Raw genomic sequence first — 27,190 nt, 5'->3', positions numbered from 1 at the left:
ATGACAGAGGACTCCTCTACAACCCCCCCACCCCTCCCACACTCCCAAACCCCGAGAGGTGGCAGCCCTCCATAAGTGTGTGTTTATGTGCATATGCCTACGTGTTTGAGTGCATGTGTATGCGTTAGTTCATTGTCTACTCTTCCCTGCTACATTTTGCATACATCCCTTCATGCTCCTCCACATGTTGGGAAAGAAATGCTAAAAAACTGTTATATTTATTATTCAATCTTAATTTTTAAAGCAGGTAAGGCCTGCAGAGCTCTCTTATGTTACCTGCAAAAGACATCTCTCAAAGTCCCAGGCAAAATTATACGCATTCACAATAATAATCAACCGTACAGACCCACGGCACAAAACAAGCTATGGCAAAATCACATTTCTAAGTCCAAAATACCCATATTCCTTAACAATAAAATGTCATATTAGCTGTATATGCCTCAAAATCAGTTCATTCTGATCTCCACAGAAACATTAAACGTTCCCAATTGCGTATACAATTCTGCTTTCCAAAGTGAATGTGATCAGCAATGGTCGCAGAACCGTTATGATATCGAATGACAAATATATGTTCGTTTTTCTAATTTAGACTCATTAATAACTTGGTCTACGAAGTAATTAGTTGAAAAGTAAAAGTGGAAAATACACTCGATCCATTTTCATCAGCATATAGGGTCTCTAGAATGCAGTAAATACACGGTTTTCCGTCTTTTCCTTATTGAGTGCCCCGCCTTTCAATTAAGCTTATGGACCGTACTTTTTACAGTGTTGTCAACTGTCTTAGAGACTTAGAGACCCATCTCATCACTCCGAGTACCGTGCCATCAGCAGTTCTGTCTTGTTTTGACTTGATCCGGTCCACCCATGCAAAAACGTTATATTAATTGCTGGTGAAATGTTTCGTTTGATCATGCAAACAATCGCTGTTGATGTTTATGATATTTCAGTTAATAAAGATATCTTAAGGTCAATGCATCACAAAATAAATTGTAAATCTGTCATCTGACCAATGAACACTGAAAATTAATTTGGGCGTATCTGAATCCCTTCAGTGCAGAATGGATGCGCTCTCCGCCTCCCTCTCTCTCTCACGCACACACACACACACACACACACACACACACACACACACACCCGCGCGTGACAATGCGTCTCCCTCCATACTGTATCTTTACCTCTTGCAGGCGGGAGCGGAGCAGCGGAGCAGGGCTATGTCGGAACTCCTCTCAGCACGCACGCTTTGTCATTATTCAGTCCAATAATCGGTGGGACTGAAAAGCGGACACCGGGATCTGACAGGGACACCGCAACTGTGCCCCGCCGCGAAAGTGAGGAGAGCGCGCAGAAGGTTAAAAAGTAAGTAGGGTTGGGTGGAGTGCAAACTGTGATTTAAAATGATTTAACGAATGGCAGTTATTATTGGGATTATTCTTATGTTATTTTTGCTGTCTGTCCCTGTCTCTGTACACACACACAGAAAGATATACAATTTTTAAGTTTAATTTAGTTTTTTTTTTATCTATCTATATAATCTGCATATGTGCAGTTTAAGTTTATATATATAGTATATAGTTTTCAGCAAGCTGATATAATCAATTGTCTCTAGTCGTTGTTATCATTTCAATCGTTATCTCATTATTTGTATGAACTGAACTCAGTTAACTTAATCTGAGTAACAGTCCACTTGTTATGACCTACCAGTAAGTATACTTTTGTTTTATTCTGTAAGTTAAAAAACACTTTTCAGTAGGCTACTCCCTACAGACTGTTAGAGCCTATCCATGAGTTGTACAAATGAACCAATGTTCCCAATCCTCAGCGCATTAACCACCAGCTAAATGAAACCGGTACTTCCAGATGCACTGCCAAAATAATGAAATTATAAATGATCGAATGATATCCTCCTGAGTGATTTTTAAAAGGCGCGGACTGCACTGTGTTCGAACCAGTTCTGTGAAATCCACGAGTGGTTACACACCCGTTTGGTGAATGGTGCGTTGGTAGTCTATAGTCTTCACAGACAAAAGTGTCAAACATGCTGGTCACATTTTAATGTATTATTATTTATATGGACGAGTGCCCGAGGCCGATGGCCATTCAGGGGGAACAATCAGAAGTGTTTCCTTTGATGACTGACAAGTGGCAATATTGTCTTTAGCAGGAATGTGAAAATTATTTATTTCCTGCGGCACTTGTCTGAGGATCTCATTTTTGTATAGTGGAGCCAGGAGTGGTTAAATGGCTCTTCTCTTAACTCTTTTTTCTTAACTCTGGAAATATGCTATCATGCACATTGTACTTACTGTGTTGAACCTAATTTGCTGGCATTCAAAGCCTCCTTGCTCCAGAGGCACGTCTGACCTGGATAGGCAGAGAGCCAGAGAATGGTTTCCCACCAAGGTGTCTTCGTACCTTTAATTACTCTCACCGGGGGACACGTGTATAGTGCAGCAGCTTCAGCGCTGGACTGCGATTCTCGCCGTTTCGCGCACTCAGGATGCGGGCGCACCGCGGCTTCACTTAACGCGTCCCGCTGCAAACTACAGATGCAGCGATATGCCGAGGAGTGGAGAAAAATATGAACAATTATGAACCCCACTAACAGCCTGTCGGCATGAGAACCGTTCGGTTCACTGCCGGAGGCTTGATTGGCACGACGAACGCGGAGCTTGTGAAAAGACTGAGCGCTTGAGCGGTTTAGACCCCCCTCCCACCCCCAGCTCCACGCCACCAGCCTGCTGGAGAGACGCCGCAGCGGGTGAGATCTTGGTGGCACCTTGGCGCAGTGGACGGAGCGGAGCACTCCGGCGTGAGACGCGCAGGACTCAGTCTTACACCGGTGTTCTGCCGTTGCATCTGGTAGCAAGCGCAATTAGCGCTTTTGCTCCAGTCAAAATTCACTATTTAATATAATCAGGATAAAAAAGAGTTTAATAAATAGATAAACACAGATAAAAAGAACCGCTAATTATTTTATTGTAATGAAGAACCTGTTGTCTTCTGTGGCTAATGCCAGCGCATAACCACTATGCTTCATTAATGTCATATTAAGTGCGCAGAAGGGACTGCGTGAAATGGAATAATTACAGTTTACATTGCCACACCTGAACATGTCATTTGTGTGGGAGTGGGAGTCGTGCAAGCGCGGAAATCATTTTCTCATAACATTTATTTAAGACCCCATGCTGCCATGGCAAAGCGACGGGAAACATGTTGCTTTTAAGGTCAAAAAGGACGAGAGTGGCCGTATTAGATATGTAAATGTGAAAGGGGGTGGGGGTTGCCGATCAGAGAAAAACACAGTGATTGCTCAAATGTTACACATTTTATTTTCAGGCTCGTTTATAGTGCTTTGCCATCCCTTTGTCAGGGCTAATTCCAGGCGCCATAATCATTATCCATCCGACGAGAAGCATGTTGCCTCTAATTGTCGTAATGCATGTGACGACAAAACAAGAGTAACGGTTTCCCGGAGCGAGTTGTCATTCTCTCCTGAAATAACTCTTTGAAGTTGGGTGGGTGAAGCGAGAGCACGAGAAGGAATTAGCATAAAAGCTATTAGCAATTAACAGCCTTAAATCCATCCATTATGACGTCGAAGAGTTCCCGTTTTGCCAGAGGTTTATTTTTAAACCCGTGTCTCTCTAGCCGCCCTGACGGCTTTGTGGGACCGCTACAGAAATGGAAGAGGTGATGGTCAGAGAGCTGAAGTGAACAGGAAGAGTGCAGTTGCCAAAAATATGCAGGATGGGAAGCGGCTTTCCTGCCAGTTGGACTCGGAGGCTGCAACTTATTTGAAAATGCCAGTTTCAATTAGATGTTGCTTCAGGAGGGCCATACATACTGCACAGAAATGTGACAAAACAGTTTTCCATAATGGCCCTCAAGAAGCAACACTGACAGGAGAGGTTCTTCCCTGCTCACTGGAGGGCAATCCTAGAGTTGCACTCCTTGGTATTACACCAGCTTCTCTCAGTGGAGAAGTGGTGTACTGGAAGTATATCTCAACAATCACTCAGGCTGACCTGTCCTGCAAACATCACTGTGTCGCTATGTCTGCTATTTTCATTACGTTATCCTTACCCTCCCCATAAAACCCTCTTCCAAGCATGCTGTAACACTTCCCTAAGAACCCTATTTCAAGTAAAATCTGAGTGACTGGTTGATGGATTTGATGGTTTTATCTCGCTCTGTTGCTCCTGCTTTTGTTCGTTCGTGTGAGCACGCGTGCAGAGGCCCAGGGGAACGTGTGACGTGCAGAGGCCCAGGGGAACACTGCAAACCGCGCTCCTGAAAGGGCCTTGGAAGCTGCCTGCCGTTGGCAGTGGCTGGGGTGGGCTGGGGTGGGCTGCTCACGCAGACAGGGCCAAAGGCAGCAGCTGGCCCGGGAGTTGTGCATGCTGAAGAGGACTAATGCACCTATTGATGTAAAACAGGACAAAACTCCACCAGACACAGTCCTGTCAGACATGGCCAGCTGCTGACGTGCAAGCACTGCACCGTCCCCTTGGCAACAGATGAGTGCATCTCTGTCAGTTTCAGTCTCCACGCTGGGTTAGGTTAGATCATGCAGTTCCACTACCAAAGCCATCCCTTCTGTCAGAGAAATCAGTTAAAGCATGCCCCACTCTCTCCTGCCTCAGGGCATTTCTCACAGGTGTGTGTGTGAGTCTGAGGAACAGTCACAGCTGTAGAAGGGACTGTGTGACATCACAATCATGGGATGTTCTCATCTCCAGGGAGACTGTATCCCCTGCCTTTGCCCAGTGGTACAGTCCAAGAGGCTGTGTTCATTTTGGGGGGAGGGAAAGTTCCATCAACACGTTTGAGTAACCCACAGAGGTGCTGCACAAATGAAAAGTTCAAACTAACCCACTCCAAAGATGCACAAGAAGGCAGGTGTTGCTGTGGAGATAGGTGCAGAGAAGGGCTCTGTCTGTGTATGTGTGTGTGCGTGTCTGTGTGTGCGTGTCTGTGTGTGCGCGTGTGTGTGTGTGTGTGTGTGTGTGTGCGTGCATGTCTGTATGCGTATGTCTGTATGTCTGTCAACATTGCCTCCTACCTCCTGAGTGACTGTGAAACAAAATGGCTGGTTAATCATATTCCTGTGTGTGAATTCAAGACAAACTAATAATCTTATTCATTAAAACATTAAAAACAAAAAACAAAAAAAAAAAAACAGTTCAGAAAGCAAATCTGCAGGGCTGAAATGAAGGTTGATAGCATATCTCAAACAGAAATCCAATTAGCACTAACTCTATGTGCGGGATGCACATTCATAAATATGGTTTCAATTAGCATACGCATGTTGATGCCTTATGGCACAGAACTGCTTCACAGTGAGTGTCTCTCTATCTCTGCCTCATGGTTAGCAGGTAGATTTATTACCTGGACCCAGCTGGGTTGTTTTTTTGTCCTCCTGTTCAGTAAATGGAATGAACCTTTAGGTGATGAAGAGACTGGCAGATATTTCTTCGTGTATCACTTCAGAGTTAATTAATTCTAAATAAATGACTGTTGTAATCCCTGTAAGATGTCCCTGTCCATGCTGACGTTGCTGAAGTGTGCAGCGGTAATCACTGTGTACCTTCATTCTTTACATCAGACACATTAGACAATTCCTTTTAAAAATTTCCTGTTGCGCGCCCCAAGGAGTGTGCACCTCCTGTTGGATGGCTGCGTTCACAAAAAACATTTTCATTTGATTGTCCATAATATTCCCTTTTTACAGTGTAGTTGAATGGTAACTATTCAAGTATTTGTTGTTATCTACAAAACCAATGGAGCTGAACCAGTCTACCTGGCAGGACGTGACAAAAAGATATTGCCACTGGCTTAACCGGAGGCAGGTTTACAAGAGCTCATCTTTTCCCTCTGCAATACTTCATTACTTTTTGAAATAACCTGTAAAATACAGGTCAACCGCTGAGCACTGGGCACTGAAGCACAGAATGCATCTGTAATTAACTTGTTCTGTTGAATATTTAATAAAAAATCGTGTTACTGTGAAAGCTTATTATGCAGATAGATGTTAGGCACATAATAAAGGGCCTTATACAACCATGTCAATCTAGGAGCAAATGCATCAGCTGCTAAGATTCCTTGACAAATGTTTTTCATGTCTGTGCTGACGCAGAATAAAAGCGGAATAAAAAATTAAAATAAAGAAAAATGAAAGCCTAGAGCGAAAGTTGACTGCACAGTTAAAGGCTTGGCATTTACTTCTGACTCATTCTTAATGCATCTTTTGTAGTAAACCGACTCACAGTTACGGTCCAAATTGCATTAAGTGCAACCTTTCCTTTTTAAATTTCTGTCATTACGGTACAAATTTCCGGTAAAATTACTGAAAATTTCAGATGATTGCTGACAGCAATGCTGATCATTGCATGAGGTAGGCTGGCTACCATGTATTTAACAAGCAAGGCAGTACTGTTTCACTTTAATCTGTGAATAAAATGTTTTTATTCCTAAGAACATTATGTCTCTCAGATGCAGTACAGCTCACTGTCCAGATGAGGGTGCTAGCTACACTTTGGTCACTATGACATAACAGGCAGTAGTGGAAGGATGCCTGATGGCTGATGTTAGGAGGTCCCAAACCTCAAACTAGGAGAAATTCCGACTTGGGGAACCCAGGTTGCTGCTGGATGCGGTGTTGGTGGGTCTTCCCCTCAACCAATCATAAACAGGGTCCACTGTGGTCCTGACTCACTGCGGGCATTATAGACGCTGTGGCGCTTACCGCAAAGAGTAGGGTGGACAAACTCCACGTGCTGGTCAAATTCCCACACTGGCTCTCTCAGTCTGGTCACATGATCATCCTTCCCGCAGTTGATTGGCCAGCTCACATGCTTCCCCAGGTCATCGCTGTGAAAGGAAAATTACCTGACATGATCTTCCTGGTTCAGTAGGACGTACATATTCCCAGCATCCCAGACACAGAACTCTGATTGGCTATGAATCCCCAGACAGCATATATACAGCCTGCATCAGCACCAGAAGGTGTCCACAAACTGTGTGGTGGCAGAATTTCATATTCGTTGAGGAAATAAACTCGCAGCCAGAGAACCGAAAGCTGTTTTACCCTTAATCAGACCACTCAATCACTCAAGTAAATGCATGCAGGTGCACAGATAGACGACAGGCAACGAGCTGGGGAGGTTGTCTCTGCATGAGGGTGTTCTGCAAGGCAAACAGATACGTTTGCAATAAGATATTACATATGCATTCATATGTCTGCATGCAGAGCGGGTGTCACTGAAAAAGCTGCATTGTCATTACCTGGAACTGCAGTGTTTCACATTGACTAAGAGCAGAGCTCATAACCTAAAGACTACACGATTGCTTCCTGTTGCTGTTGCACCCTTGAAAAAGATCTGAAACCCAGATAGATTCAGTAAATATCCATCTATAAAACTGTTGACTTGTAAGTTATGTAGTGTGGTGTAGTGGTAAGGGGGAGGGCTAACAACTGAAAGGTTGCTGGTTCAACTCTCCGCTGGGGCTTTGCTGTACCCTTGGGATGGGTACCTAACCCACAATTACCTCAGTAAATATCCAGCTGTATAAATGGATATTGTTAAGTGGAATTGTTATCTATGTAAGTCACTCGCCTGCTAAATGGCAATGATGGTGTTTGTTAACCTAATGTGTAAATATACTGTGTAGAGGTTTGATTTTCTCGTTTGAGAAACTGCTCCTGTTGGCCATCCAATGAGTGCACACTTCTCCTCTCTCCGGCTGCCTGTAGCTCAGAGCCCCCCCACCCCAGGCGTCTCTGGATGGAGGGCAGCGGTAGCGGCTGGCCGGCGCCCCCTTGTGGCGTGGGCAGTGGGGAGGAGAACAGCAGCGGGCGGGTCTTCGAGGTGGCGCTGCAGGGCCAGGGGGCCGGGGCCAACCGCAGCTCGCAGTTTGCGGACGTGGAGCTGCTGCAGTCCTTCAAGCCCCTGATCATCCCCTGCTACGCGCTGGTGGTGCTGGTGGGCTTCCTCGGCAACTACCTGCTCATCTACGTCATCTGCCGCACCCGCAAGATGCACAACGTCACCAACTTCTTCATCGGGAACCTGGCCTTCTCCGACATGCTGATGTGCGTGACCTGCGTGCCCTTCACGCTGGCCTACGCCTTCAACCCCCGCGGCTGGGTGTTCGGCCGCTTCATGTGCTACCTGGTGTTCCTCATCCAGCCTGTCACAGTCTACGTCTCCGTCTTCACCCTCACCGCCATCGCCGTGGACAGGTGCGCAGCCTCGGCCCGGGCCGCAGGTAGAAGGGTAGGAGTGTCAAGGTGTGAGGGGCACAATGTAAGGCTGGGTGGAGAAGGGAGGGCGCTGGCAATGTGGCATAGTACTAAAAGGTTGCTGGTTTGAATCTCAGGTGGGACACTGCTGTTATCCCCTTGGGGAAGCTGGGGAACCCAGATAACCTCAGTAACTCTCCAGCCTGTGAAAGTGGAGAGGTTGTGAAATTTGAAAGCTATGCATGTTGCTCTGGATAAGAGCGTCAGTCCGCAAACGTAACAATGCAAGACTTTGTGAAACCCTAAAATGGCAGGGGGGTCATATGATTATCACCGACTCCCCTATTGTAGCGTTTTGTCATGGACAGCAAAACCTTTTGTGATTGGCTCACAAGAGTCAGTGATTGACAGCATGCTGTGGCTCCACCCATTGTAGGGGTTTTGTGAAACCTCGCCCTCACACAGCCACCCTGTGGGATTTGTAAGGGTTCTCCTTGCCAACAAAACCAATTAACTTAATGGATCAATTTAACTCTGTGACTGCAGGCAACAACGGCCTGATTTATTCTGTATCGCTATCTTTTCCTGCAAGCTTAATTAAGTTTCTTTGTGACTAATACTCCAGGGCTTGGTGCTGTGATTGAATTCTGCTCCTCCCACACTGCGCTTAGAGTGTCAGTAGCGTTCAGCCCCCCGTTTTCATTGGCATGCAGACAGGGAAAGCTTCCACCCCTGGGGGCAGCTGCGGGGACAGCTGGTGATGCGTCTTTACTCTCTTCGGTCAGGGTCCTTTGAGTCCCGATTGAGTTTCCGAGTGCAGCAAGTCTTTGGACCACTTTGAGTATGTCCTGTGCTCCACAGGCACCAAGGGCAAAATGGTGAATGAGGAGAGAAACAGGTCCTCTGGGTGGACAGGTTTATCAGACCGTCGTTAAAGTATCCTCTTTAGTATTCACCCGAGGCCTTCACTGCCGAGTGTGAAAATACAAAAACTCCTCCGCGGTCACCTTTTTGGAGAGAAGTTCAGGGAGAATCGTAATGGCGGCTTGTTAGTCAGTGAAACCTTATTTCAGTGGCCACCTAGCTTAATGATTTGCACGTCAATTTCAATCTCTTTGAAAATTACAGGGGGAAAAGGGTTCTCTATGAACACTGGAATTCCAACACATATCGACGTGTATTGTTTAGCTGCTAAACAGAGCAGTAGTAACGTATATGAAGTATATGGCTCACACACACAATTTGAGCTTCTGTTTTGTTCACATTATGAGACAGAGACAATGATCTATCGAACCATACAGGGAATGGAAATGTCATATTGGCTTGTTTCACGACAAAAAAAAAAAAATCAGATAGCATGGCAGCAGTACAGTTAATGACCATGAAAAATAATGTTCATGCTGCACTCACCACTGCTGGTGACACTAATCCATAACACACACACACACACACACACGCACACGCCTACACACACACACACACACACAAACACACACGCACGCCTACACATACACACACACACGCCTACACACACACACACACGCCTACACACACACACACACACACACACACACAGCAATGACTGTCCCATCCTAATAAAAAGAGAGTGTTGCATCAGCCAGAGGAAGGAAGGGAAAGGGTCTATTTTCACTGCTCCAGCATCCTCCCCTCACAGTCCTCTCCCCCCCCCCCCCCCTCCCCAGGTACTACGCCACAGTGCACCCTCTGAAGAAGCGCATCTCGGTGCTGGCCTGCACCTACGTGCTGTCGGGCATCTGGCTGCTGTCCTGCGGGCTGGTGGCGCCGGCGGTGGCCCACACCTACCACGTGGAGTTCCGGGACGAGGGCTTCACCATCTGCGAGGAGTTCTGGATGGGGCAGGAGCGCGAGCGTCTGGCCTACGCCTACAGCACGCTGCTCATCACCTACGTGCTGCCTCTGTCCGCCGTCTGCGGCTCCTACCTCTGCATCTCCGTCAAGCTGCGCAACTGCGTGGTGCCGGGCCACCGCACGCAGCTGCAGGCCGAGGCGCAGCGCGCCCGCAAGCGCAAGATCTTCCGGCTGGTGTCGCTGGTGGTGGCGGCCTTCGGCGTCTGCTGGCTGCCCATCCACGTCTTCAACGTGCTGCGCGACATCGACATCCAGCTGATCGACAAGCGCTACTTCCTGCTGATCCAGCTGCTGTGCCACCTGTGCGCCATGAGCTCGTCCTGCTGCAACCCCTTCCTGTACGCCTGGCTGCACGACCGCTTCCGCGCCGAGCTGCGCAAGATGTTCACCCGCCGGCCGCGCATCGGCATCCCCGCCAACCACTGCGCCACCGCCAGCGTGGTGCTGTGACCCCGCCCCCTCCCGGGAGAGGGGGAGGGGGGAGGAGGGGGAGGGGGAGGCGGAGGAGGGGCGTGGATGGTCAGACGTGCTGGAGCTCTGGATGTCTCCGTTGGCAGTGCAGGAAAAAGAGGGGGAGGTCAGAGAGACGGCTGCAAAGCTGTGCAGAAGAACTGAGTGGTCGAGACATTAAGCCTCCTGTCCTGCAGCCATTGGAGTTCCTTCCTCGTTAGAGTTTTGGCCGAGTTTGTAGACGGGAAGGTAACTGGCAACTGAGATGTTAAGGATGCAGGGTCTACCAGGATGGGCCTGGACCATGCCACTAACGAACCAGCTGCCGGTGTACAGTGATTCACTCCTGCAGTGAGCCGATCTAGAGCAGGACCGGGTCTGCTGAGGGGTAAACCACAGGCCGCAGTATCACCTACAGTCCTACACCAGAGTTGCCCCCTGGAAGAGCTGTGTGGGGAATACAGAGATGCCCCCAGCCGAGAGAGAGAGGGGGGGGCAGAATGCAAGACATGCAGAGGAGGGGAGGAAGGCCACGGCCTGGCCAGAGGGGCAGCGCAGGTTTTGGGTTTTGTCTGATGGTATATTTTTTCCTTTCAAGCCACCTCTTTTTATTTAAAGATCCCCCTCCCGCCAAGCTCCAGCACAGCTGCACACCTCCACCCAGCCACGCTACGTGCTGCGATCCCGGGGAGTGACTGCGTACGTACAGCCCTGCTCACGAGCCGAGACGCGGGGGCCTGACACTGCATAACGCTGTCTGTTCAGACCCAGCTCTCCGTAACACGGCTGATTCTACCCAGAGTATCGCTGTCATTCCCTGCTCTGCCCCCCCTCTGCTCCGCGTAAGCGGTGTCTGCCGGGGGACTGGGGTCGCAGTCGCTCTCTCCTCGCTTGTGTTGTGGTGTTTCTGCCTCTGGAATATGTTATGCAGCTCCGTTTCCTGTGATTGTGCTGCAATAAATCTTGTTTTTCTGTGGGAATTCACAGAGTCCAGCGCAGGTTCTTTTTATCCATTTCCTGAATGGGGTGTGACAGTTTTTGTCTCAGGCAATTACCCTGACTGAATTGGGGCAGTAAGTTATTTAGCTGTATGAATTTCCAGTGGTACACTTGCCAAAATGCACTGCCACAAAAGTGATGCACACACAAACACAATTTTCCACTTTGAGGTGTCATTTTAGCTTCAGACTGGGTAATTGATTGGAGTAATTAGCTTACTTGACTCATCAGCTCCTCAGGTAATGATTGGTGTGGTGAGAACAGGAGCCGAGTGATTACCTCGTTCATCAGGGGTTGACACACCAGGTTCTGGAGAGACGGAGAAGCTTCTGGGTTTTGTCCAGTCCGCAAGCTTGATAAACATATTGGTCACCAGGCCGGATGAATGCGGTCCACCACGACGTTGCTAAAACAGACCCATGAAGAGATCAGTCATTAGGCTGAATGAATGCAGTTGGCCACATCGTATCCATAAAGGGATTGGTTATGACACTAAATGTCAACAGCGATTCACCACCTAAACAGACCTGAGGATCTCCGCGCTCTGGAGCCACATTTTCCTGAGGTTCTCACACATTCACTGATCGAGCTTCTCAGTTCAGTTCCCGCTGACACAAAGCCGATGAAATGACAACAGGACATATGATTGTGTCACAAAAAAATCTAACAACCACTTGAAGCCTTGGGATTGCTCCAGAGTCACAGTTTCCCTGAGTGGGCGCAAGTAGTTTGGAAAGACTCCTGCCTGAATTTAAAAATGCACTTACATAAGACAGGAGTGTGTCAGCAGAGGTGTTACTGCCGTTAACCTGCTCATTGTGTGCGCACAGTCCTTCCACAAGCTCCAATTAAGCCTCATTACATTTAAAAAGGGAGAAAGACAGATGAGGGAGATGAGAGGAGGGGGCAATAAGTTTTGATTTGCCACCCTGACTGTCATGTGTGATAGGTCATATTTATAATAAACTGACTGCATACACCATCACGATTTAAATGGAAAGGCACTTGGCAGCAAAACCACATGGCTCCCTTCAAAAGGCTTGCTGATAACATTAATAGTAGAATTGATAGGCTCGTAGTTACAACTGCACAAGAATCCAGTTAATGCCAGTTTGGTTAATATCACAACCCCCTTAATGTCACACTGTTTTTCCGTTTAAAACCGTTTGCTGCTAACTGTTGGTTTCTAGGTTAAAAGGACACAAAATATTGCTGAGAAACCTGTTATTTGTCTTTTTTTGCCTTTCGGGGTAGTTTCACGAATGATAACATACTTACCTGTAAGGGATGTCATCAGCTAATCTAACACTGGTTAGAAACTGGGTGTTATTTAATTGTAAAACACAGAAATAATGGATGAAATGTTTTCAGTTGAAGTAATGTGTGCGGCACAGGGTAGCAGTCAAACCACACACCCTGCTTAATATCTCATTTGTTCTATTCATCACATAAGTGGGGGATGTTACATGTGTTAACTGTGCAACTTGAACAGAGACAGCTCAAAAAGAATGCCTTCAATCAACCTCTTACTACAACACTACAATGGAGTGAATGGAGTTAAAACAACTCAAATTTTCAAGCACTCTGGATGACAAACTGCAAAGGTAGCATACCCCCCACCCCTGAAAACCTTTCAGCTGGTGCTCTCGATATTGTAGTGCTCGGATGCAGTGTTAAGTAGTGACTTAAGAAATTTTTATGCGGTTGCAGAACACCTGAAAGACAGCATTATTTCAAAAGCCACTCTATGGAGATGAAACAGCAGGAATCCATTATCACGGTACATACCTTTACATGCCTTTGACACCTGGCCCGTTTTTTCCCCAGCATAGAAGTGCATGTTTTCCATCCATCCTCCGGCTCCTTGCTGAAGCCTGTCGTCCCGGTCCTCTTGGCCTCTCTCGGTCGGGCCGCAGAGGAAATGGTGGCCAGCGTTTCACAGTCCTGAATCCCTAACGTGGCCTATTTTCGTGCAGGCTGAGGTCTTAATTGGCCTTGATTGAGCTGTTAGTCTACCACCAATTTGGATTTTTTTTTTTTTTTACATCGACAACCATGTACTGCAGGTCCCCTGTGATATCAACATGGTGCTGGAGTACTTTACTCAGACAGCCCAAATATCACAGCGCTGACCAATGCACCAGATATTAAAAGAAATGAAAAGAGGAGAATCTTTACATAATTTATTTTCAATATGAAACAAAAATTATAATTAGCCCTGGACCAAGCCACAGTAAACTATTGAAACTACTGACTCCTCCAGCCACACAGCTGTAATCAACTACTCTCCAATGAGACAGGAGAGGCTTGTTAACCAATTTCTGGTCTAACCAAACACACAATCACAATTAATCTGCTGGAAATTAAGCTGATTGAAGTGGATCAGCTATGCGCAAATTCAAGAACAAACATTAGCCTTTTGGGGGCACAGGTGTGATGCTCTCTTGCACAGCAAGCCTAGCTAAATTAAAAAAATGATAAACAGAAAATTCAAATTTTAAAAGCTTTAAAAATCAACAGCACTAATTTCAAGATTTATAATGATGGACACAAAGCTCACATTTTAATGAACAAATTCAAGGCTGATACACAAAAATTCTTCAAAATGCAAAACTAAAATCTCACAGGAAATTAGAAAACTATAAGAAAAACATTAGCAGCGTCTCTGTGTCACATGCCTTCACACAGGGGTAGAGCTCGTACTCTTACAGCATTAAACCGGCCCAGCTGAAGCCACCCACACAGCAAGAGCCAGAGCTAACATGTGCAAAAGAAATATCCCGCTCTTCCCGTGAGAAATGCCCAGTCAATTATCAGCAGGTGAGTTTTTTCTGCATCTCGGCAAACTCCTTCATCTCCTGGGGTGTACGGAGGTACCCCTCGATCTCGCTGTCAGAAATCTCCTCGTCCCCTCGGACTTCCGGGCCCGCCACTGTGCGCGGCCTTTTTCGAGGGTTCTGCACACAAGGCGGTGCGAATGGGTGCCTCTTTCCCCAGTGCTCTGGGGCGGGGTCAGGAGTTTCCACTTCCTGCTCCGGGTTCGTTTCCATCCTCTCATTCCTCTCTCCAGATGGAACAGCCCCTCTCTCTGCACTCCCAGCGCCAGATCCGCCCTCTTCCCCCCTGGGCCAATCAGATTCCAGTGTCTTCTCAGCTGGAGGTGAGGATTTACCTGACACTGTGCCACCCGTCTCCTGCAGTGGGGGCGGGGCCAGGGGCAGGGGCCCCTTTGGAGCTGGGCTGGGGGCGGGGTCATCATTGGGTGGTGGCAGCTCGCTCTCAAAGCTCCTCATAGCCTTCCTGAGCAGCGTGATGCGGTGCTTCAGGATGTCCTCTGTCAGCGTGGGCACGTTCCGGGGCTCCACGTCCTCGTCCTTCACCCAGGGCAGCTGCCTGCCCAGCTTGCACAGCACCTCCTTCATCTCGGCCACGCGCTTCAGGGCCACGCCCGGCGCCCCCACCTTGGCCATCTTGCAGAATCGGCCCAGCGGCACGTTCAGCCGCGCCTTGCAGGGCTTCAGCGACAGCCAGGCCAGGTAGACGGCCGCCACCAGCACAGGCACCGGGTGCCGGCCCGTCACCAGCCAGGTGTCGGCCGCCAGCTCCACCAGCGCAGCGGCCCTCTGTGACAGGCGGGGGGTGCTCTCGCTGAACACCTCTGAGACCCCTGGGGGGCTCAGTTGGTACCTGGGGGGGGTGGAGAAAAGTGATTAAGGTTTATAGCACGATAAGTATAAGAAAAATCAGACTTTGTTAAAACATATGCACATCCAAACATCCCCAGCTTCATAGAACAGCATATAGCAGACAATTATAATGAATGATAAAATACCAACACACAAATGTAGCAATTTTAACGCAACTGAGTTAACCTTTTGACTACAGACTAGTCTCTGTCGCGTTTTTTTCTCCTCTTGCAATACGAGTGTTGAGTGCTTTCTGGAAGAGTCTTTTCTCTTTCTCTGAAGAAGCATGACGGTAAAGCTGGCGCCTGGAATCTGGGCGGAGCATTCTGCCACAAGCGTTAAGGTCCCCACTCAACCCTCTTGCTGCCTGCCACCATCACCAAGCGTCTGTGTTGGCATGAATTTTTTACACTGTAATGTAACTGAATCTTACTGCTGGGAGTTTCTGTCGGCGTGACATTTACGCTGTAGTGTAATGGGGTCTTACTGGCTACAGTGGCTGTCCAGCAGGTGTGTTACGCTGGTGACAGGAGCCTCCACACCAAGGGCTTTCAAAAGCTCCTGGTACACCATGCCCATGGTGCACTCGTCAGTGTCCAGCAGGGAGCTGATGGTTCTCATAGCGACGGGCCAATCGTGCTGCCTGCTGCCCAGGAGCACGCAGCTGCCCCCCAGAGACTCCTTCTTCTTCAGGCTGCACCTCAGGAAATCGGGGTGCTCGTAGGCCCGGCTGAACAGGCTCTCCGCCGTCTCCTCGATGACCCGGGGAAACCTCAAGATGCGACACAGTGCGCGCACCCGTTTCAGACCTGGGCGGAAACAGCGGCATGTCACACCTTCTACCCTGCACCATCGCAACCCTCTCACCCACAGAGCTGAGTGCGGCGTGGGAAATTAAGTATGTAGCGCGTCCTCATTTTAATCTGAATGGAGTAGTAGGGTGACCAGGGTTTTACCTTTAACCTCACTGGGAGAAGGCTGTAGACCAGGGTCTTACCTTTAATAAGATTGGGGCAAGGTTGCTTGTCTACAGCTGTGCTTTGGTGGTACTGGACATCTGCAAAGACAAAGTGGGCAGGAGGGAGAACGGTGAAACACAGAGAAACAGGGAAACACAGAGAAACACCGCACCACAGAGGCCAATCCCGTCCCACCCGTACCTGTGCCCTGGTTCTCCTCGGAGCGGGTCGTGGTCAGCTGCCCCTCGGAGACCACAGCCCCGCAGTCTGCGCACACCAGCTGCGACTGCGAGTACAGGGAGTCATCCACCAGGTTCGAAGAGCCGCACTCCGGACAGGACGCCATCCTCTCTGGTCACAGCTGCAGATTCCCCCAGAAGACTAGCTGACAAGCCCGCTAGTATCAGTCACGTCCAAAACACACACCTTTCAAACCAGCTGGCTAACGTGTCGACGAGTAAGCTAATGTTAGTCGTCTCATCTATGCTGTGAAACGAAAACGTAAAATAGCTAACCAGGCTAACAAACTCCTATGCTATAATGCTATATTCCACTGTATACAAACAAAACGAAACTAAATAATGGTGTCCATTTTCGCAAACTGTTGTGTTAATTTATTTTACATTAACTACTAATTTATACATCTTAGCTTTCTGGCTGGCTAACGTTACTTCACCTGGCTGGCCAGCTGTAAATAATGCATTTCTAATAGCTAGCTTGTACCTTGTCTGGCCAACTGTTGACATTTGGTCATGCTGCGCTTCTAATATTGTTGATACCTTATATGGCTTCTTATATGTCCTCTGCCTCACTGTGTATGTCGCTTGGGGCAAAAGCGTCTGCCAAATGAATAAACGTAAACGTAAATATAGCTAGTCGGTAGGCTGGTTTATGTTGTCTGCCTTTATAATTTAAGAAGTTGTTATGCCCCGTTATTCCGAATCTTTTAGTCACCAACCGATGGACGTATTCTCGTTCAGAGCAGGTCGCTGTCTGCCAAACCACCCAGTTTGCAAAACAGATGTGTGGAAAGAAATATTTTGTCTTAGCTACGAAGTGCTTACGAATTTAATTTCACCAGCTGGTCCGTCTCCTCTGTGGCTCGTGTGAAAATGAGTCCACGCATTCCTGGTTCCATGTCTTACGTCATGTAAGTAGTACGAATCTCACCGATCTTTAAAAAATAAAGGATTGAGGGCAAAATGTTACACAGCAGCTGGTTTGCACCCACTGTTGAACTGGTATGCCTCTTTTATTTACTAATGCGAAAGGATCGCACGATTTATTGGTACTAATTCTTCCGGTTTTCATTTTAGGGTTGGCAGATTATGACGGAAAGTATGCTCCCAAAGTATGTTAGTGCAAATGAACAAACTCTGCAGACTTTAAGTAAAAAAAATGTTAGGCTTCCGCCAAAGATTTGCCTTAAAAAGGAATAAAAAAGGAATACATTCACTTATTCTCATTCGGAGGGGAAAATGCATTTTCTTAAAAAAGCCTCTGTCTCTGTCAAAGACCTGGATATTTTAAGAGTGAGCAGGAATTATCACGCGTTTGAATGGTTTTCTGTGTGCTTCTGTTTGTGCTCAGCGTTACATTAATAGCATATGGACATATGTTTACTTGTTTCAGTTATTTTAAATTACTTCGTTTGAAACAAACGCCCACCTAGCATTGACACTATGCGTATGTATTTCCTACATACGCAGTACAGCTGGTGAACCCCGCCTGCAGGGACAGCGTAAGAGTGCCTCGTGGTCTTTCTGTTTTTGGCTGTGAACGCTGTAAACGTGAAAGCATATGTTGCAAGTCTTTCACCCAGAAAAGTTGCTGCAAATATCATACGAGGTCAAAGCTAATGCTTGTTCAGAATGCAAGACGAGAGAAATATGTGTGTGTGTGCGCGCGTGCGTGTAAATAGACTCAATTTCAGTTCAGTTGCTGAGAGGGTGCATGAAATCAGAAATTGCTTTGGACACTGACTCCAAGGATCGCATTTGCATATAGATGATACACAAATGCATGATATGATGGCCTCTGTCTGCTCCACCTCGAGCCTCTCCCAGACTCTGCCCCAGTTTCATGATGCTGCAGGACAGCATGCACAGATTCCTGGATCCCAGGGTAGGGACTTTGGATGTGGATCTCCACATCTTGGTCCTGGGTACACCCTGTGCTTGTAGGGGTTTTGTTCAAGCTGAGCTCTAAGTTAATTTGGTTTTGTTGGGGTGTTGACTGCACACTTGTCTGCTTATGACAACACCTTTTAACAGTCATCTGCTGTTAGTCCTGCAAGAGGAAAATGTGTTGCCTGAGGCAGGTTTTCTCTAACAGAAAGACATCTAAAGGTGTATTTATATTCAGCATATTTTGGTCAACATCTGGTCTTAAGTCAGGGCAACAATCATTCATTGTTGGCCATAAACAGTTTATTAAACAAATAGTTCATCTTAACCACACGGAGGCCTGACAATCCATACCCATTTAGTGGAATCCACATCAAATCCAATTAACGGCTCAGTGAGCCTGATTAAAAACAGCTGGTGCAAAAAGAAGAGACAAGCTTACGTCACAGTATATGGTGGTTGATTCACTGATCCTCATAGTCTGTGGATTGGCTGATGCAGTCAAGAGTCACAGATCCACGTGATTTAAAGATAGATTATTCGGCACAGAATCTGCAGCATGATGTCCTAAAACATGAGTTAATCTCAGCCTCTTGCCTGGAGGAAGAAAATGCTGGAGGGAGGGGGTGCTGAGGGGTGAGGACACTGAGGGCTTCCTGAATGGGCACTCTCACATGGACCAGCACAGTCACCCACTCCCTGGCCTGGCTTTCACTGACCTTTGACCTGCTGCAACCTCTCAGCTTCTTATCTGGCCTATTCATGCAGTGTTTGGCTTTGTTTTTAAGTCAATATTTTATTTTATATTATATTTGAATGTATCGTGTTTGTATCGGTTGGACCAAAAACACATCAAGGAACAGAGTCCAGGAACAGAGTCCAGGTGTGTATCATGCAATGATTATGCATGCTTAAACCTTTCAACCTTTCAACCTTTCTGGCTTTCAAAATGTGCCAGAAAAAATCATGGAAATGTTTCAAAACTTCATAAAACTTCATCTGACCCATGATAACACGGCTGTGAGGTCAAACACCCAGGGGGTAAAGCAGCTGAGCCATCCAAACACCATATTAACATTAAAATATTTTATTACGAGAAAGAAGCAGCGAGTCATACTTTAAATAACAGAGCTCATCCACACGTCATCCAACAGAGTGATGGCTGATGGCGAGTATGAAATTAATGGTATTTGAGAGGCACTTTTCATCTTGAAGCACTTTACAGCAACGACTGATAACTTTCATACATGTGTTATGCAGACTCTTCATTAATGGCACCCTGCCAGGTTTTGGTATCTCGTCACTAATAAAATTATGATTTAATCCACCAGTTAGTCACAGTAAAAGACCTAGCATGTAGGCAGTATATAACAATGCAAATCATTTCTCTCTGAACCAGTGTTGTATACTTATCTTTACAAAGCAATGACTTAGAAAACAGATTGAATATTTACCAGTGAAGCACATAAAGGTTTGATTCAGTTTAAGGCAACAGCTGGCTTTTCTTCGCATAATCTGCCCTGAAAACACTGTGTGCTAAAGCCTTTGGTTCTCTTAAAAGTTATTATCATTGTTCTACATTTGTGTTTCAGACACTACTGTGCAAGGACACTTACACTGTATTTCTCACTGGTTTTACAGCTTACACATTCAGAAACCCAAGAATAAAGATGCACTTTTACAGGTATAACTGAGGTAAAGTACCAAAGGGAAAAATACAGAATCACCCCACTTTGGTCTTGAACCTACAACCGTTAAGGCTAGTGCTTCAGCCATAAAGTATAAGTGCATTTCTCTGAAGCAGCCACCACACACAAACCACTATCTACAAATTCCTCTGCTTCCAGTGGAGATTAAAGGTGGTTTGATTCATTATTTATTCCTTTATTAATAGTTTAGCATTGCCTTTTGCCCGGGTGCTTTGTGCGAGGTTATAAATTATGAAAACAACACCAATAAAATTTTGTATAGTTTGTACCTGTACCAGCAGGACAAACTAAACTTTTGTTCAAATGTCTGGCCTGTGTGGACACTGTCAGAGCAGATGTCCGCTGTGCTACAGAGGTGTGATGTGGGCCGAAGGCGCAGTGAGTCTTCACAAGCTGCAGTAAACCATGAAGACTTCCAGCTGTCTATGTGAACCTTTGGGGCTGAGGGAAGCTCTTTTTATCATTTTAAAACATGACATCCAATGAGAGTATTGATTTCTCCTGTCTCTCATAGCCCGAGCTCTGGGAATGGATCAACAGTAGTGTGAAGAAAAATATATACTTTTTTTAGATTTTGGGGTATGGGGGCAGCAGGGCTCTACTTCTCAAGGGAACACCATGATTCTGTGCAGTGGGTCATGATGACACTTCCTGTTCCAGAAGAATGAGGGCGTGCACTGAGGCAGACCTGACCATGTTGCACAGCCACGCCCCCCTGCCCCACCCCCCTGCCCTGCCGCCCTCCCTCCTCCAGGGCGGCGCTCTACACTGCCTTTTTCAGTGTGGCGCTCACAGACTGCAGGATGCTGGGCTTCTCCTCAATGATGCGCAGCAGGAGATTGTCGATGTATTCCTCCAGCTCCCGGATCCTGCTGTCCTTGTGTGACAGTTGGGTCTGCTGTCTCATCACCAGGGAAACCAGCTCTGGTTGGGTCAGCTGGGAGTAGGGCCCGCCCCCAGCTCCGCGCCCCACTGCCTCTGTCACCTGCAGGAGAGGGACAGAACATTGATGGGAAGGTGATTAGTGATTAGTTGAACTGAGAGAGAGGGAGGGGTGAGTCAGAGACAGTTTGAGGGGAGTGATTAGTGATTAGGGCCCATTGCTGACCTCAGGACTGCACTTCTCAGCCCTGAACCCTAATGATCTGGGATGGGGTGGCTTGACATACAGGCTTGTGTGTGTGTGTGTGCGTGTGTGTGAGAGAGAGAGAGAGAGAGAGAGAGATCAGTCATCCTTGACAGGACCTGCAGCAACCTACATGCCAACCACCGCAAGGACGGCAAGAGCAGGATTGAAATATGCATGAGGTGCCTGCAAAGAAGCTTCACAACAATCCCGGCTCCTGAATGATTCAAGATTCCCTGGAAGAAACCCCAGGTGTAGCCACTAGGAAACAACTGCCTCCACTTCATCACAAATTAGCGTGTTTACTTTACACAATGATCAATGGCAGGTTGTCATTCACACCTGTGCAGATTCACTGATCTTTACAGTATGTGGATCACCTGACATTTCAGGCCCAGTGAGTGGAACGAACCCCCTTCCGGATAATTTTAATATCGGTTAATATGCGCAGATTCTGAATCAACACATGAATGAAGCATGACTAATCATTCACATCCTCTCCTTCCTCAGAGAACAAATGAAGGAGTCAACTGTTTTTCCTTCAACTAAACAACTCCGGAAGCCTCCGTGTGAATCTGTAGGCAGGTTTAGACACAGCTGAAAGAATCAAGTTGACGGAGAGGAGCAGACATAGCTTCAGGCGACACATCCAGGAGCCGCACTGCGGACAGCACCTTTGTTTTCCCAGGTGTGACCTCCAGAACACCCCCAGGGCCGGAGTCTCGGCCCACTGTAGCGCTGGCTGCAGGCTGGCTCTCCAACGGTCTCACCGGGTGAGGCCTGCCAAATAGAGGGAGAGAAGACAAAAAAAGAGAGTTAGAGTGAGAGAAAAACTGAGAGGGCAAGAGAGAGTGAAAGAGTCACAGCAGAGAGAACAAAAGTGGAAGAGAGAAACAGTGAGGTAGAGATAGAGGCAGAGCGAGAGAAAAAGAATGCAAGAGAAACAGAGAGTGAGTCAGAGAGGCAGAGGGTGAGTGATGACAAAAGTATGAGAATGAGAGGGAGAGATGTCAGTGCCGCAATCATCACAGTATAGGATAAAGTGGAGAACCATGTGTCTGCATTAAAACCCTTAATCACACCAAAGCCTCTGGCCAGCCAGTGAGAAAAGCGCCCCACGCCACGCTTTCAGCCAGCGCGCCTCCTTGGTCACGGCTCAAACGTTCCCATCAAAACTCCACAGCATGGCCGTCTTCTCCTCACAGCGAGACAGCAGCCGGTTTACCTGCACTGTGCCACACACACTCATACACACACTAGCCACTGGCCCACAGTCCGAGCCACAGGATCGAGGCAGGGGAAGAGGGAGACGCTGGAAATGCGAGTGTGCAGATCGCTGGGGGCTTTGCTGTTTGGTCCCAGACAGCTGTTGTACATTAATCTGATGACCAATGATCATAAACAGAAGCCAGTCTTAGTCAGGTGTTGACTGGTGCCCTGCATACAATTACACAGGTGTCCTGGCTCCCACTTGTAACCAACCATGTGGTTCCACCTACCCTTTCTGTGCTCCTGAAAACTATGGAGTGATGTCATTTCATAAGGAGAAATCAGGACACTAATTGCTTATGTGTTCCTGAGGCGATGTTAAAAGATGCCAATCAAATTCTAGTGGAGGGTAGAATTATGAAAATTTTATTATTGCACCTGTGCAGGCAGAGAAGGTAAAGCAGCACCTCCAGACACGACAGTGGCAGTGAGATCTCCACTGCAAATCCAAAAGGTTACGGTTTGCTGGGGCAACGGTAATTACCGTGAGTCAGAGAGGAGCTCGAAAAACTGAAGTGCCACTTGGCCTGGCACTGAAAGGCCACTTGGCCTGCACTGGCAGTTGTTACAGAAAGTGCTAGCAGCCTGTTACAATGCGTGCCTAATGTGAAGGGCGGTTTGAGTGCATTTGTGTGATTGCACTTTACACATCGAGAGGCACTTTATCAAACACCATAATCTCAAACTGAGATGCAGGCCGTGTGCGGAAGAATGGATTATGTTTATACAGCACCCAGATGATGGAAAAAAATATATAATTTTCAGCAAATTAGAAAGTGGTTACAAATTAGACATGCTTGTCTGAGCATGCATGTTTTAATCATAAAATACTGTTCCAAACATCCATCATGATGATCTATAAATGTAGAGATGCCTCCTGAATCAACTAGTCTACATTATCAGCCAAGTCTTGAGGGGTTAGAGCCCCAACCTTGTTAACGGGTGGAAAGGCCAACTCATATAGTGACTTGGTTGCTTTCAGGATTATTAGGGTCACTTCAGAACATGAGAGAAAGCATTGAAGCAGCTTAAAAGTTAAGAATACAATTCTTACAATTCTGAGATTCTAGGTAAGAATCTCAAAATGTTGCTTTTTTGGTGGAGTGTTCCTTAAACAACTCCACAATCCCACAGCACGAGACAGAAATTGTTCAGTTTGTATGAGCACTACATACACATCACAGCCAACAGACTGATTAGTTGAACCTGAATAACCATAAGGACTCAGAATATGGCGTTAAATCCTGATAAGCGATTATGTTTGGAATGGTTTCAAAATCTGTTTGCAAAATTAAAACATACCAACGGTGCTCTTCGATTTTCTAATTAGGATGGTAACTCAGAGTAAATTTCTCAAAAACACCATTAATTAAACACCATTAAATAAGTCAGTGACAAAGAATCAGAGGGCTTGTTTCAGTAAGGTAACCCTGGCAACCAGAGTGCCACAGACAGCAACCCTCTTAACATTCTGGATAGCTGATTGGGAAAATTCTACAGATCTTGTTTCCAATTAAATTACCTCATTCACTGATGGCAAGGGAGGGTAATACATAAATAACCAAATCAAAATCAATGAAAATGCACCACAATATAAGCCGGGAAAACTGGCAGTAACTGACTTTAACACACTCTTTTGAAGGTCAACAGGCCATGCTGTACTTTCAATTGTTCAAATGGAAAGTTGCCATGTTTAACAACAGGTATCGGCAAATCCACTTGCCTTCCTTTGGAAACGACTATATTTGGATTCTTTAGGTCATCCATTTCTGAGCACCAGCTACACTTCTTGCACCAAGCCAAACCAGAAACCAGTGGTGCCTATTAGTGAGTGCATCGTTGTCCATCGGGGGGCGCTAGAGTCAACTCAATGAACTGATGTGGAAAAAGTAGTTCAAGTGGGGATTAGAATGATCATTTATTGAGGACAGGTGGTCCAGTTTACCCTGAGATTATAAGGATCATTCAACATAGATTACAACTAACTAACCTACTGTGTTAGCGATGAGAGTTTCTAGTGTATTAGGTTAAATTATTCTCTCCCAACAGCTACTCAGCTCTGATCCTGGAGGTCTGAAGCTTTTGCAGTTCTCTTTAAGCCACTAACACTCTCAGAACTGTTCTAGGCAGCTAAGCAGGTCCGATCAGGCCAGTGATTGGCTGACTCGGGCGGTTCAGTGACTCCTCCAGGACCAGGGTGATGTAGTTCTGTTCAAAAGGGCCGGTCTCACCTGCGTGGGTTCGAGGCTGGCCCGCCCACTTTCCCTCCTGCTCCGCCTCCGCTGCTGCTGCTGTGTGCCGTGATTGGCTGTGCCCTTCCGCTCTGCCCTGCGATTGGCTGTGCCTCGGAGGGTGACACCCGAGCTCGCAGCAGGGTCCTCCCCCCAGAAACAGCCACACCCACAGGCTGGGGGGCTCGCCGCTTCCCGCCGACAGTTGTCCTCTGTGGTTTAGGGGGCGGGGGGGTCACTGTGGGGTCACTGGCCTGCGTGGGATTCTGCCCCAGGACAACGGCATCCTGGGACCCCTCCACTTTGCCCTCGCCAGCCGACCCCGGGGGCAGGGGTGCCCGTTTCTTCTTTTTTAAGGCTCCCATTAGACTGTGTCCGTCCTCGGAGAGACAGGTGTCCACCGATCTTTCCCCTTCACTGACCACGGTCTTCAGTGACTCACTTCGGACCAGGACCGAGGGTGGAGAGCTCTTCTCTGTCGAAGCGAGAGGTTCCCCCATGCCGTCTGCACTCGTCTCCTCCTCGCTGGCCCTCTCTTCCTTCTTTTGCCCCCCGGGAGACAGGTCGTCCCCTCCAAGGGTCTGCTCGGTGCCAGCCTCTGAGTCCTGGGAGAGGGACTCTGACTCGCCTGGTTGCTCTGCTGTCGGGCACGCCTCCTTTAGCTCCTCCTCCGGCTGGCCGTCTCTCGGCACACCGTCTCCCAGGGAAACGCCATCCTTCACCTCGTCTGTGTTGGCCTCCTTCGCTTTCAGCTCCTTGTCCTCTTCGCTGTCATCATCGAAGGGTGTTTTCAGAGCGTATGCAGCTGGCTCCGGAGTGCACATCGCTACTGTCCCCTCCCCACTCCCGCTGTCTGCTGTCTCCCTCTCTGAGCCGCTTCGCCTGGGGGTCACCAAGGGGGCATCCCCAGCCTTCTTCTGCCCGTTGCGGGCGGAGCCCCGATCCCCGCCCTGCTTCCTGGAGCTCTTCAGCCTGTCCTGCGGAGGCAGAGATTCTCCGGCGCTGACGTCTGCACCTTTCCGAGCTCTGGCCGACGCAAAGGACAGACCCCTGGGGGCCACTGAGGGTCTCTGTGGTGGCGGAGGGGGCGGGTCTGTCTGGGTGGGCGTGGCGGGATGAGCTCGGGGAGTGGGCGGGGGTTTTTTGGTCTGGGCGGTGGCCCAGGGGCCGGGGGGCAGGGGGGCACGGCGCTTCTTCTCTGCGAGGGAGGCGGGGTAACCTGTGACTGACAGTTTCTCAGAGTCCTCTGTGAGCGACTCCTTTGAGGTCCTGGCGGGACCCTGGGAGGCATGTGGATCAGAAGGGGTGACACCCGATTGCAAAGTGAGGGAAGAATTACAGGGGGAGGGAGGAGAAGGGGGGAGGGGGGAGGAGTCAGCAGATGGGGAAGAAGGACTTCCTTTATTGGTTACTGCTTTCGGGGGCACCACCAATCTGCCCAGGAGCAAAAAAACAAACAAACAAAAAAAACACAGAGACCTCCAGGTCAGCGCCTGGTTACAACACTGTCTCCCACCTGATGTCATTAAAATCGCCTTGAGTGATGTCACAGCACTGTTCACAAGTGATGTCACAAGTGATGTTCATCACGTGATGACGAACACTGTGTCAGTGTGACATCATAATATTGCCCTGCGTGATGTCACATATAAAGACGGCACTGTGGGGTCTGGGTTCTGTACACAAAACCCATGAGCAGTGGTGTCCCCTCTGTAGAATGTAGAGGAAGCAAACCTTTTATTTTCAACTGCTAATTGTTCTGCTCTAGTTTTGATTAATTTTCATGATTAACAAGCAGTTTAATAAGGATCAGCCTTCAAGCAGCTCATTCATTATTACCTATTTGTGTCTAATGCCGCACCATAACAGTAACCTTTGCGCATTTATGTGAGCACTACATCATCCTATCATTTTACTACATCATTACACTACATCATTTTAATTACAACAGAGCTATGGCGGGCTACATGAAATCATTTTGGCAATAACGAACAGACTGTAGGTCTTTTTTTTTATGATATTTTTTTTTATGATTTTTTATGATAACTGAAACGATTTCATGTCACAGTGCAGGTAATACTATCACGTCTGATGCAGTCGTATAAACAGGAACCAGCTGCAAATGACTGATCCTTTAAATTAGCAAGCTTTTTAATGATGCAGAGTAGAGGAAAACAGGTCGAGGAGACTGATCAAATAAATGCTGAAGTCCTCTACTTCCCCTTCTCAGAGCTCACCAGCTGCTGCTGCTCAAAGGGGCCTTTCATCAGTGACTGCAGTCATTTTAACATTCCCTCTGAGTCCTCGCATCTGAAGTGATCTTAAATTCTGTGTGCGTACAGATCGTGGAATTATAAATGACACAGCCATTCAGTGCTTAAAACTATACTTTTTCAGACAAATTTTAAAAGTTTTGCTTTTGTCATGAAAACTCCATTTGCACAGCATAAAGCTTGAGTCACTGAACACATTTCGAAGGGGATGAAAACATCGGGTGACTCAC

General features: G+C 47.5%; 3 protein-coding genes across 4 annotated transcripts in view; 1 reads left to right on the top strand and 2 right to left on the bottom strand.

The window, feature by feature from the left end:
- Window positions 1-1,288: 1,288 nt before the first annotated feature.
- LOC118778532 (prolactin-releasing peptide receptor-like) lies at window positions 1,289-10,582 on the top strand. Its single transcript, XM_036530098.1, has 3 exons — window positions 1,289-1,356; window positions 7,754-8,242; window positions 9,946-10,582. The coding sequence occupies exons 2-3, from the start codon at window positions 7,785-7,787 to the stop codon at window positions 10,580-10,582; spliced, it is 1,095 nt and encodes a 364-aa protein (XP_036385991.1). The 5' UTR covers window positions 1,289-1,356; window positions 7,754-7,784.
- Window positions 10,583-13,804: 3,222 nt separating this feature from the next.
- On the bottom strand, window positions 13,805-17,319 carry brf2 (BRF2 RNA polymerase III transcription initiation factor subunit). Its single transcript, XM_036529660.1, has 5 exons — window positions 17,291-17,319; window positions 16,428-16,587; window positions 16,265-16,324; window positions 15,755-16,076; window positions 13,805-15,268 (listed from the first exon to the last, which is right to left on the bottom strand). The coding sequence occupies exons 2-5, from the start codon at window positions 16,570-16,572 to the stop codon at window positions 14,395-14,397; spliced, it is 1,401 nt and encodes a 466-aa protein (XP_036385553.1). The 5' UTR covers window positions 16,573-16,587; window positions 17,291-17,319; the 3' UTR covers window positions 13,805-14,394.
- A 2,143-nt stretch (window positions 17,320-19,462) lies between these two features.
- The window catches only part of LOC118777556 (calponin homology domain-containing protein DDB_G0272472-like), a 28,252-nt gene continuing 20,524 nt past the window's right edge, over window positions 19,463-27,190 (bottom strand). For both annotated transcript variants that reach the window (XM_036528606.1, XM_036528607.1), the window contains 3 exons: window positions 24,688-26,121; window positions 21,862-21,967; window positions 19,463-21,046 (listed from right to left, as the gene is read on the bottom strand). In XM_036528606.1, the coding sequence (XP_036384499.1) occupies window positions 20,825-21,046; window positions 21,862-21,967; window positions 24,688-26,121 (1,762 nt within the window). In that variant the 3' untranslated portion in view covers window positions 19,463-20,824. The remainder of the gene's footprint in view (window positions 21,047-21,861; window positions 21,968-24,687; window positions 26,122-27,190) is intronic.

This window comes from Megalops cyprinoides, chromosome 5 (genome assembly GCF_013368585.1).
Source record: "Megalops cyprinoides isolate fMegCyp1 chromosome 5, fMegCyp1.pri, whole genome shotgun sequence".
Taxonomy (NCBI): domain Eukaryota; kingdom Metazoa; phylum Chordata; class Actinopteri; order Elopiformes; family Megalopidae; genus Megalops; species Megalops cyprinoides.
The sequence above is the reverse complement of the archived record's forward strand: the minus strand, read 5'-3'. Positions and strand labels throughout refer to the sequence as shown.